The following is a 12,887-nucleotide window of genomic DNA, read 5'->3' as shown; positions in this document are numbered from 1 at the left end:
AGCACACCTGTAAGTTCACTGATGGATCATCCTCTGAGGTCTTGGCACAAGATCAATGAGCATGCAAATTAATCAATTTCATCTCATACATAAAATATAAAATATCTCCAACTTCAACCCCTATAAAAGATTCGACCCTTCTTCTCAATTTAGTATTCACATTCCTAGCAGACATAATTTAGTATTCACATTCCTAGCAGACATAATGGGCCAAGCTTTCGTATAGCGACGATGGCTCTCATCTTTTGCCATCCACCTGAAGAAGCCTCCTGTTGAGTGAATTAAAAGTCATAAGGATCATATATACATGGACTCTCTTGGGTCATCTGGCATAGGCTTGGAAAATAACTTTATTGAACTCTTAATAAGTCATTTGCACTTAGCATGACTTCTAGGTTGCGATTTTTTACCCCTCTTAGTTGAGGTTCAATTTATCTTCGAAAGGAGGGTTCTCCTCCTGATCATCATGTGGAATATGAGAAACTTCCTCATTTATAGCGATAGGGACTTTATTTGCGATCTCTTGAGCATTAAGTGAAGGTTCAAGACTGAAAAAATTGACAATGGGACTGGCTGAAATAAAGGGAGGCACATTTGATGACACTAGGGTGATGGGCACGTACCGAATCCTAAATTATTTATCATATCCAAAATTTCGATATAAAAAAATCATATCATATTAAAATATCAGTATATTAAATTTTTGATATAGTATAAATTTTATTTATATTAAAATTTTAATATTAATTCGGTATATGTGTTATACCGATGCTAAATTATTAAGAAAAGTTAGGAAGTAATGCATTTAAATACAATAAATTACAAAAAAAAAAAACTTTTTCCCACCGATTAAGTTTGTTTGTGGACAAACATACATTTATAAGCCTGACACGATATTATATACAAAGAAAAAAAATCTATATAATACTTGAAATAATCGGGATTAAAATTATTAAAAATTTGAATCAATTAAATTTATTTAGAATAATAATATAATTAATAATTAATATGGAAATAATTTTATATGAATAAATAGAATTTATTAGATTTTTTAAATTTTAAAATGAATTTATAAATATTTTAAGATTTAAAGTATTTTGAGCCATTAGGAGTTGACTGAGTTTAAAATTTGGTTTCGTTAATTAAAACATAAGTTTTAATTAAACTTAACATAAGGCTTCAGTTAAAACAAAATTGAATGAAATTAACTAAAATCGAATAAATTAAATTTTTTCAGACTAACTGAATTGACTAAATTTTTTAATAAAAATTAAACAAACTAAACCGATAAAATATCGGTTAATCCAATTTTTAATCGAATTAACTAGATTTATCGATTATTTTTGGATTCATAGATTCACTTAGGTATTTACCAATTATTTTTTTTATTTTAATTTATTCGATTTAATTTAATAAATGGTTTTAAAATCGAGCCGAATTAACAAATATAACTGTGTTTTTTTAACTAAGGAATTGCAGCTAAAAAAAGAATAAGTTTAATTAGGTTAATTAGGTTTGATTATTTGGATTAATTGATTAGGTATCAATTAATTACTTAATCAATTTAATTGATGTTTAATGGATAATTAGGCATATCATTAATTAGATATTAATTAGTGTAATTAATTAATTTCAACATGTTAACTAGTTAATTAAGATTATTTGTTAATTAATAGTTTGATCAGTTAATTGATTTAATTGATTTAATGAATTTAATTGATCAGTTAATTGATTTAATGAGCATGCAAACCAATCAAGTTCATCTCATACCTAAAATATAAAATATCTCCGACTTCAACCCCTATAAGAAATTTGACCCTTCTTCTCAATTTAGTCTTCACATTTAGCAGACATAATAGCCCAAGCTTTCCTATAGTGATGGCGGCTCTCATCTTTTGCCTAATCCACCTGAAGAAGTCTCTTGTTGAACGAATTAAAAGTCATAAGGATCACATATACACAGACTCTCTTGGGCCATCTGGCATAGGTTTGGAAAATAATTTTATTGAATTCTTAATAATGAATTCTTAATAAGTCATTTGCACTTAGCATGACTTCTAGGTTGCGATTTTTTACCCCTCTTAGTTGAGGTTCAATTTACCTTCGAAAGGAGGGTTCTCCTCCTTATCATCATGTGGAATATGAGAAACTTCCTCATTTATAGCGATAGGGACTTTATTTGCGATCTCTTGAGCATTAAGTGAAGGATCAAGATCGAAAAAATTGACCAATGGGACTGGCTGAAATAAAGGGAGGCACATTTGATGACATTAGGGGTGCGTTTGGTTCAAGTCATCATGTATAACCTTGGTTATGTGATTACCAGGTAATCACATAACCAAGGTTATGGGGAATAAAACATAACCAAATGTTGTTTGGTTCAACCTAGGTAATGCAATAAAAACTTGTTTGTTTGAAGGTTTTAATGAATACCCTAGTTTAATATTTTACCGTATTACCCTCAATTACAAAACCAACTATACATAATATTATTACTAATTTATTTATTTTTTAATGTTTTTTACTTTTCTTTTTCCGGTATATTTTTTTACTTTTTTATGTGTTTTTTTATTTTTTTAATGTTTTTATATTATTTATATTTTTATATTTTTATTTTTTTACATTTTTTTATTTTTAATTTTAATTAATTTATTTTATTTTTAATTTTTTTTTTATTTTAAAAATTTTAACTTTTTTATAAATTTTTTATTTTTTTTTAAAAAAAAAATTATAATTTTTTATTTTTTTTAAAAAATTTTTATAATTTTTTTATTTTTTAAAAAAAAATTTATAAATTTTTTATTTTTTAAAAAAAAAATTAAATTTTTTTAACATTTTTAAATTTTTTATTTTTTATTTTTAAAATTTATATATTTTTTTTTTTTATTTTTTACAATTTTTTATTTTTTTTAAAAATAAATTTTTAAATTTTTTATTTTTTAAAACATTTTTTTTATTTTTTTACATTTTTTAATATTTTTTTACATTTTTTCTCATTTTTTAATGTTTTTTCTTATAGGAGGGTATTTTTGGTAAAAAAAATCGTTAACCCCGGAATCAAGAAAAACCTTAGTTTTCTAAGGTTTTCCGATTCCGGGCTGTATGACCCTTTTGCTGACGTGTCGGGAATGGAACATTACTTGGGAATCATCGAATACCTAAACCAAACAAGGTTTTTGTTGATAACCTTGGATGGATAACCAAGGTTATCAAGAATAACCCCGAACCAAACGCACCCTAGGGGTGATGGGCAGAATCCTAAATTATTTATCATATCCAAAATTTCGATATAAAAAAAAATCATATCATATTAAAATGTCAATATATTAAATTTTTGATATAGTATAAATTTTATTTATATTAAAATTTTAATATTGATTCGGTATATATGTATTATACCATACTAAATTATTAAGAAAAGTTAGAAAGTAATGCATTTAAATACAATAAATTAAAAAAAAAACTTTTTCCACCGATTAAGCTTGTTTGTGGGCAAGCATGAACTCAAGCCATTAGGTACATTTATAAGCCTGACACGTTATTATATACAAAGAAAAAATCTATATAATACTTGAAATAATCAGGATTAAAATGGTTACAAATTTGAATAAATTAAATTTATTTAGAATAATAATATAATTAATATGGAAATAATTTTATATGAATAAATATAATTTATTAAATTTTTTAAATTTTAAAATGAATTTATAAATATTTTAAGATTTAAAGTATTTTGAGCCATTAGGAGTTGACTGAGTTTAAAATTAGGTTTCGTTAATTAAAACATAAGTTTTAATTAAACTTAACAAAGGTTACAGTTACAACAAAATTGAATAAAATTAACTAAAATTGAACTAATTAAATTTTTTCAGGCTAACTGAATTAACTAAATTTTTTGATAAAACTAAACAAGCTGAACCGATAAAATATCGGTTTATCTAATTTTTAATCGAATTAACTAGATTTATCGATTATTTCTGGATTTATAGATTCATTTAGGTATTTACCAATTATTTTTTCATTTTAATTTATTCGATTTAATTTAATAAATGATTTTAAAATTAAACCGAATTAACAAATATAACTGCATTTTTTTTTAACTGAGGAGTTAGCAGCTAAAAAAAGAATAAATTTAATTAGGTTGATTGGGTTTGATTTTTTGGATTAATTGATTATGTATCAATTAATTACCTAATAAATTTAATTGATGTTTAACGGATAATTAGACATATCATTAATTAGATATTAATTAGTGTAATTAATTGATTTCAACATGTTAACTAGTTAATTAAGATTATTTGTTAATTAATAGTTTGATCAGTTAATTGATTTAATAAATTTAATTGATTATATAGTTAATTAATTAATTAGATGATCGTCATCTAGGATTAAAAAATAATAAAATATAAAATAATAATAAAAAATAAAGAATGAGATATTTTACATCAAAGAAATAATTATCCTTGTATTTTTGTTTACTGATTTTTCTATATCCTTTTTATTTTTTTCAGATTCAAAATAAAACCAACCGAATCAATTTAATTAAAATTAAATAAATCAAAATATTCTTGAATTAAATAAACATATTAATTTTCTATAAAAATTTAATAAATTGAACCGATAAAATATTAATTAATTTAATTTTTGAATAAATTAATCAAAATTTTAAGAAAAACAAATGAAATTTAGAAAAAATTGAGGTCTAAAAGGGAACCATATGAATTGGTCGTACCATTTGATATGATCATGTCTCGTGTTCTAGCATTTGACATGGTCAGGTCGTGCACCTAATATGACCATGCGTGATTTATAGTCCAATTCGATTGAAAAATCAATTTATTTAATTAATTGAATTATAAATTTAAATATTAAAATTAAACTAAATTATTCAAAATAACAGATATTTAAAAAAATAAAATAATCGAACTGAAATTTTAAATTTAAATTTAAATATTAAAATTAAACTAAATTATTCAAAATAACAGATATTTAAAAAAATAAAATAATCGAACTGAAATTTTAAATTTAACCAGTTAATTCAATTTAATAGAATTTTTACTCCCTACTTACTGAACTTTTAAATTTAATCAGTTAATTCAATTTAATAGAATTTTACTCAACTCTACTTACACAACACAGCACAACACGTTCAATTACTTTTTTTTTGTGCTTTTAAAGTATTACTTTCCCTTTTGTGTTATAGAAATAAGGATTTAAAATAGAACAATGTGAAACATTATTATAACTGCTAATCAAGAAAATTATATTGGACAAACAAAGTACATAATTATTCTTCGTTTTTTTTACATAATTTGAATGTTTGTTTAATCTATTTCTTTATTTAACATGTTTCCAAATATTAGCATTTATTTTATTAAATTTCCCACATACAGTACCAGTCAAACAGTACAATAAGCGGAGACATTACTAACGTGTGTACCCGTTTAGGCATGGATGCTCCTATCATCCTAAGTATGCCTCAAAGGTTCTCAACTATCCATGTTGGACTATAGGAGTGGGCATCTCTTCTCAATGCTCCCTTTGTCCCACAAGTTGTGCATATTGGGTCTGATGCATGCTTGAAAACAAAATGCGTCACTCATCCACATTATGATTATTTTGATGAGACTATTGATTTGTTTGGCCACATAATATCCCTAATTACTTCCTGTATCAATGCTCAAAGAAAGCTTGTGAATAATTCGTCAATGAATGCTCAATTGATAGACATTGTTTCTAGGCTTGTTCAAGTATTTCATGTAGGACTGTAAATGAACCAAGTCGAATTGAGCTTTGGGATGCTCAAGCTTATTTGATAAGGTAACTGAGTCGAACCGAGTTGAGCTTAAAATGAACCAAACATTTGAAATGATTGTTCAAGTTTGATTTAGTTTATTTTTTAGAAACTTGAGCTTGTTTAAAGCTTGACTTGAGCTTGGTTCGTTTAAATGTTATCGAACTCTCAATTCAAGCTTGGTTCATTTAGATAGTATCTCTCGCTCTTAATTCAAGTTTGTTTGATTGTTTGAAACTTTTAATTGTTTGATTGATTATTGAGTTTGATAATTCAAACTTATTTATTTATTTTATTTTATTATTTATTTAGTATATTGAAAAGAATTTTATTAATCAACATGATTCTTGAACATTGTTCATAAAAATTAACGAGTTAAATACATATGTGTTCAAGCTTATTTGTTTAGTTTAATGAGCTATTCAAGTTTGTTTATTTAATTAATCTTATATATCTTGAATGAACATAAACAAGCTCTTATCAAGTAGAATACCAAACTTATTCACGAATGCATAATTTATTTACCATCCTAATTTCAATTAATACTACTATACTAGTGTATATATGAAATTTATAAAAAAAAAATTGATATATAATTTTTGGTGCCTGTATTATTTTTATATAATTAATTTTCATCAATTATTCTTTATATTAGTAATATATATATATATATATATATATATATGAGGATTTGAGTTGAGATAATCTTAACCATGGAAACGGATTTGACTCTAGTTAGGATCGGTAAAGGCTCAAGCTCCAACCAAGCTCCAGTTGTTAGACAGGCTGATGCTTTGGACCAAGAATCTTCTTCTGATAGCATGATGTTTTAATAATAAGATTCTTTGATTTTTTTGCTTTCATTATTTATGACTAACCTCCCAGTAGAAGTGCACGTCGTAGAAAGGCTAGAAGACAACGACGCAGACAGGTTGAGCAGTAAGTAGAGTTATTGTTTAAAAAGATATTATTTTCTTATTCTGATAATAAAGTCTAATTGATCTTATACATTACTTATTTACTGACACCTAATTATGTGACGATGTGTTGTTAATTATTCTATTATAGATATAAAGGAAGTGCAGATTGATCAGGTAGTAACAAATGCTGCACAAAGTAAGCACTCATCAGACTATCAAGTGGTAACAAATGTTGCACAAGATAAGTTTTATAGTATGATAACTTATCTTGTGCAGCATTTGTAACCTGTCTATTCAAAGTCTTATATTTTAAAATTAGTTCATCAAATTGATGATAAAATTTATGAACGTTCTAGTGGATATTAAGCACTTGTTACACAACAATCCCTTAGAGGAAGGACAAAGCAAGGGAGACAACGAGTAGGAGAAGTAGAAGTTTGGGCTTTAGAGAGATTTGGTGTTGCTCATATTTTACAAGAGATGTTTACTTATAAATCTGATCATATTAGAACTCGTCAAGAAGTACTTGGTGCTACAATCATTGGAGGAAGAGTATCTAACCGAGAAAATGCTCTAGAATCTTTTCGACTACTCGTTCGAGAAATACGATCTTTAGTTATAGAACTGAATCACTTCCTTATATCTGATAAGAACTTCTAGATTTATAAGAAGGAAGTTTGATCTGAATGAATCAGAATTTCTATTCTATGATTGACCAGTATAAACATCAACAAATAAAGGCTTGAACCAATAAAATTTTACCTAACGGAGAGATAGTTGGAAAGATGACAAAACCCTATACGTTTCATTATAATACCAATAATCCGGAAAAAGATGGATTGTTTTACTACTTGAACCTGCACTTGTTACTACTTCAACCTGCACTTTCTTCAGATCTATAATAGAACAATTAATTAATAGTACATCATCATATAATTATGTGACATTAAATAAGTTGTAAGATCAACTAAGTTTTATGATCAAAATAAGAAAGCAATATCGTTGTCTTTTAGCCTTTCTAAGAGGTGGGATTTCTTAATGAGTTTGGTTAACAAACAACGATTCTCAGGGCCATATGGGCCTGGCCTATATGCTAAAATATACGAAGTTTTCCTTTTTGGATACCCATATTTATGCCAAGAGAAACACAGGCGGGTCCCATCGCCACCTTCAGCGACAAAGCGAGTGGTTCTTCACGACAAAATGAGGCAGGAGCGCCGATCTTCGCCAGGCTGGAGTTTTTCTTTCTCCTCTTCCTCCTCCGGCCATTTTCTCTTTTCCCTCGATCTCGCTTTCGCCACCAGATCCGCGCGCTGTTAGACAATCTCTGAAACCAGTAGTGCTTCTCCAGGGTTTCGGCGTGTTGGGTCGGCGAAATGGACGCGCTGAGGAGGCAGGCGAGCAAGCTGCGGGAGCAGGTCTCCAAGCAGCAACAGGTGATGTCCTCTTCCCTCGCTTTGTTGCGCTCGCTTTTTGTTCTCTTCTCCTTATTGAATTAAGGATCTTCCTCGGTTCCGATCCACTGCTTTCATAAACGCGCGATTAAGTATGTGGCATTGTATTTATCAATGTATGTTGATGTTCCTTCAAATTGTGATGTCGGGTTGCCCGCTTTTGGTTAGCTATTAACCTGTCCATTGAAGCGCTCCATAAGTGAATCTAAGAAAATTTGCACTGGAGTTGTCATCCTGTAGAGAGATGATCCTTGACTGAATCAATATGTAGAGTAAATCTAAATGGTACTATCTGGAACTAGTTTTCCTATTCTGTTCAGCTACATGCTATTTTCAGTATTAGGATTTTTAAACTAACTTAAAATCATTGATCAATTGAAATTTGACTTGTAGATGCAAAAGCTTCAATAGAACGTTTTAAAGAGCAACCCCAATACTTAGCTACTACTTGATACATATTATCAAAGTCAATTACTAACAACAACGGTAAATTGTACCCGGTGGAACTCAGTCAATGAATTTCTTGTCAAATTGCCCAATGCTTTTAGCAATCATGGCATACACATTTCACAAAAAACATTGCATAGGTGTTGTCTTCAAAATAGATGGGTTATCATAACCATTTTCCCTATTTGTTTCTTTTTATCTTTTTCCTATTCTGTTCCTCTTATTCGGTTAACATTTGAGCTATGTTGAAGTTTCAACCTTTGAGCTTGTGAAAAGAAAACCAACTGTTAGCCATCATCCTGTCCTGTCTTATTCTTAAAATCAATTACCAAATATTGGTAAGTTGTACGTGGTGGGATTTGACTAGTGAACTCATATCTAATTGTCCAATGGCTTGACCAATCGAGCTATAGACCATTCACCAAAAGCTGATATACGAGATCAGGAGTAGTGGGTTGAGTAAAGTCCCAGCTTGGAGCTGGGTGGAGATCAGGAACCAGGTGCAATAGGTCGCATCCTCAAGTCGAATAGATATACGAGATGCTAGAAGTTTTAACAGACATGCTCGCGGCCATTTCTGCATAAGATACTGAAGTTTTTTGTATTCAAATCCATATGTACATGCCATCTTGAAAAAGCATGGAATCGAGGAACAAAGGATTTGTCAAATGCACTTGGAATAACATGAGCATACAAAATGGTTAAGGATATTTGATCCTCTGTCATATGAGAAATTGTGTCGAAAAGCCATTTGTTGAACATGTAGAGAGCGAAAACATCCTCGTATGGAATCTCAACTTACTGCAAAAATGAATGCAGTTCCCTCAAGAAGAAGCAGAAATTCTTGTGCATCCCTTCTTCGACTGTAATTCTTGTTCATTCATATCGTTTGTTCAGAAAAAGGAAAAAGGTTATGGACATTGAACCAATTGTCTTTCTTTGGAAAGAGCCGCAAATATATACCTTTGCATGAGTGTTTTCGGATAGGAAGTGATCAAAGGGATTGATTTAGATTAACTTCTCGGCAGGGCCAGCCCTGGAGGAGGGTGGTACTGGGCGATGGCCCTGGGCCCATGATTTAAGAGGGTCCAAATTTTTTTTTTTTAGTATTATGTATTATAGGCATGTAATTAGGGCCTTGAATAGTTGGGTCCAAATTCATATTTCAGAATTTTTTGATATTGTCTTTTACTTTTATCTTTTTAGGCATGTAATTGAGACCTTGAGTAGTTGGGACCTAAATTTATTTTGGACCTTTTTTTTTCCGCCCCGGGTCTCCTCTGTAGAAGGACTGGAGCTACTTCTCAGAGGTGGCCGTTGAACATCGACATGGAAGAAAGTGCATGCTTTCATTGATGAATGGAATGCTTCTATTGTTCAACGGAGACAATCAAACATATATCTATTCCCTCCAGAACATCATCGCCCAAACAAATTATCTTCAGCCATGCTAAAATAAGTGATTAGCAAGGAAGTAATTGTCGGAATAGTTTCACCATTAAAAAGATTATATTTGTTTTATTTATTTTGTACCTTAATTTTTTTTTCTAAACATTAATTTGATTTTTTTTTTCATATATAGAAATTATTTTCTGATTTTAATCCAGAATTAGTGGCTAAGTTGAAGCTAATTTTTTATATTTTTAAAAATTTATTTTATAAAGGCTTACTGTGTACTTTTGATGAAGGAATAAAAGTTCCGTTCAATTGATTTGATTCCAAATCAAATAAAATTTTGATCTCATCTAATTTAATTATTTATGGAATAAAAGTTCCATTCAACATCTTTAAAATGTATACCTTGTATAAGATTTTAAAATGTTAAAAAAATATATTAATGAACCTAAAATCATTAACATCTTCATTTGCCAATAAAAATGTATATATATTTATATCAAATAATGAATTGATAATTAAATATGAAAAATATATTTTCCTTTCCCTGTTATTATTGTTAGTAAAATAAATCCAACAAAATAAATTTAAAAAAAATATCAATTATGTTTCGCTTTTAATCTAAACATATACAAATTGCTAAAATCCAAATTTAACCATTACATTCTTTAAATAAATAAATATACAAATTAGTATGCTAATTATTATAATTGCTTCAAGCTTAAGTCATATGGAAGTCAACAACAGTATATGGAAGGAGGATTTCTATTTTATTTAAGTTAATTATAATTAAGGTCTAATTATATTATTGAATTACATTTAATATTATCAATTTTAAATTTATATGTATTTTATTTATATTAAAAAAATCTCAATCTGTATTAGTTTTCTTATTTTTGTATTAGTTTGTTGTGTACCTTGAAATATAGTCCTTTAGCATTAATTTAATTTTATTTCTATATAGAAATTATTTACTTTATAAGGAAATTATCTTTCGACTTCAATAGAAAATTATTTTAAAATTTTAATTTAGAAAGGGAAAATATGAAGAAAAAAAAAAAGGAAATTGTGACAGTTATGGATCCAAAAAATATATATGTAAAAGACATTTTAGAATAAAATTTCCATTTAAAATCCAAAGAATATATATATATATACATGTTTATCCATGATTGATCTCTTCATGGATACCGATATCGTTGCCATCGAGAAAGAGGAAAGGGAGGAAGATGCATGTGATCAATACTTCCTTCCCTACGATCTCTTGCTCGAGATCTTCTCCTACCTTCCGGCCAAGATGATCCTGCAACTCCAACTCTTCTCCAGGCCTTTCCGCCGCCTCGCCGCCGACCGCCGCTTCCGCCTGCTGCAATCTCAACGCCACCTCGCCGCCTCCGGCGTCTTCATCGTCGCTCCCTTCGACCAGCAATTGGACTTCTTCCCACTAGACAACGCAGCGGGCTTGCCACCGTCCTCGATCGCGTACCTCAAGGAAGTCGGCGAAGCCGCCTTCCTCCTCGCTTCCTCTCGCGGCCTCCTCTTCTACCGTTACTACGGCGGCGCTAACTTTTTGGTCGTGAACCCCGCCTGCAACGAAAGGAGGATGCTCCCTGCCCCGCTGGAAGAATGCTCCTCGCTGCCGCTGTACAATGGCTTGGCCGTGAAGTTCCTCGACGACGACGACGACCACCTCAAGTGCAAATATCAACTCGTGTACCTACTGCCCATAAGTTCGACAGTATCGTCCACCCTGTACCAGCTCTGCCTCTACGACTCGGCCGCCGGAGCCTGGATCGTGGACGACCGGCAGGTCGACTTGGGATCGCCCTCCCTGAATCTGAAAAATCTAGTGTTGTTTGAGGGCTCCGTCTTCGTCTCCTCCAGCTCTGCATCCCGCGTCGCCGCCATCGACACCTCCACGAGGCTCGTCAACTTCTTGCCGGCGCCCGACTCCGTCTCGCAGGGGGACGAGATCAACGTGGCGGTTTGGGAGGAGGCGGGAAATAGACCGTGGTTGTGCCTGGTGCATTACGATAGACGCTCCTGCAAATTCACATTGTGGAGGTGGTCGAATGGATCGATATGGGTTAAGTTCAATGAGGTGGTAGTCGATCGCCGGCGACATGGAAAAGCAATAAAGTATTTCATCCTTCAGGACGGTGGAGCGATGAACGGAATGCTTCTAATTTTCGACGGCCACAGTAGTTCATTTGCTTACTCCTTCAAGTGGCAGCAGTTTACCAAGTTGAGTACGAAGATGAGAGAATCCTACAGCAGATTCATAACCTACACAAATTCTCTTCGGCCATGCTAAATGCTAATGCTAAATTTGTTAGGATGCTAATGCTAATGCACCACTAGCATTGAACTGCCTTATTTTTATTTATCAATTTGCTCTTTCATTATATGTTCATATTATTATATTGTTAGTTCCCTTATATTACATTCATCTACATGTACCTTGTTATATCACATAAAATTCATTCATGCACAAAATTAGTTATGTTTACAGATCTAATTGATCAATACATTAAATCATTAATTTTTTTAGAGAGAATTGTATGAGGTTTAAGAAAAATAGATGTTGCCTATTGTTATGTTCGAGTTGGGTCAGAAGTCAGCTTTTTATCCCAGCGGTGACCTACTTGTTGACTTGAAAGTACCATGGATGGCCAAAAACGTTTTAATGGGTTGGTGGCTCGAACACAGATATATTAGTGCAACCGTCACCCAAGGGATTAGATTTGATTGTGGATTTTGATATTTTTACAAGGGATCTAAATTAGTCTTGCATTGTAGTTAGATATGTGTGTCTAGTGTAAGAGACATATAAGACACAAATAGAGGTTAGAGAACTATGCTTGATGAGGTCGAGTG

General features: G+C 30.6%; 1 protein-coding gene across 2 annotated transcripts; it reads left to right on the top strand.

The window, feature by feature from the left end:
* Nucleotides 1-7,882: 7,882 nt before the first annotated feature.
* On the top strand, nucleotides 7,883-12,491 carry LOC122004876. 2 transcript variants are annotated; one of them, XR_006118287.1, is made up of 2 exons: nucleotides 7,883-8,150; nucleotides 9,902-10,217. XR_006118287.1 is itself a non-coding variant. In XM_042559708.1 (2 exons), the coding sequence occupies exon 2, from the start codon at nucleotides 11,614-11,616 to the stop codon at nucleotides 12,322-12,324; it is 711 nt and encodes a 236-aa protein (XP_042415642.1). In that variant the 5' UTR covers nucleotides 7,883-8,150; nucleotides 11,337-11,613; the 3' UTR covers nucleotides 12,325-12,491. The 2 variants fall into 2 exon arrangements, 1 of the variants encoding a protein (XP_042415642.1); XM_042559708.1 differs by lacking the exon at nucleotides 9,902-10,217 and adding an exon at nucleotides 11,337-12,491.
* Nucleotides 12,492-12,887: the final 396 nt, after the last annotated feature.

The sequence above is a fragment of the Zingiber officinale genome, chromosome 7B (assembly GCF_018446385.1).
Source record: "Zingiber officinale cultivar Zhangliang chromosome 7B, Zo_v1.1, whole genome shotgun sequence".
In the NCBI taxonomy this organism is placed as follows: Eukaryota; Viridiplantae; Streptophyta; class Magnoliopsida; order Zingiberales; family Zingiberaceae; genus Zingiber; species Zingiber officinale.
Note: the sequence above shows the minus strand (reverse complement) of the source record. Positions and strands in the feature narration are given on the sequence as shown.

What these genes read in the sequence shown, in the direction of transcription:
- LOC122004876 (XM_042559708.1), top strand. Translation starts at nt 11,614, where the DNA reads ATGCTCCCTGCCCCGCTGGAAGAATGCTCCTCGCTGCCGCTGTACAAT.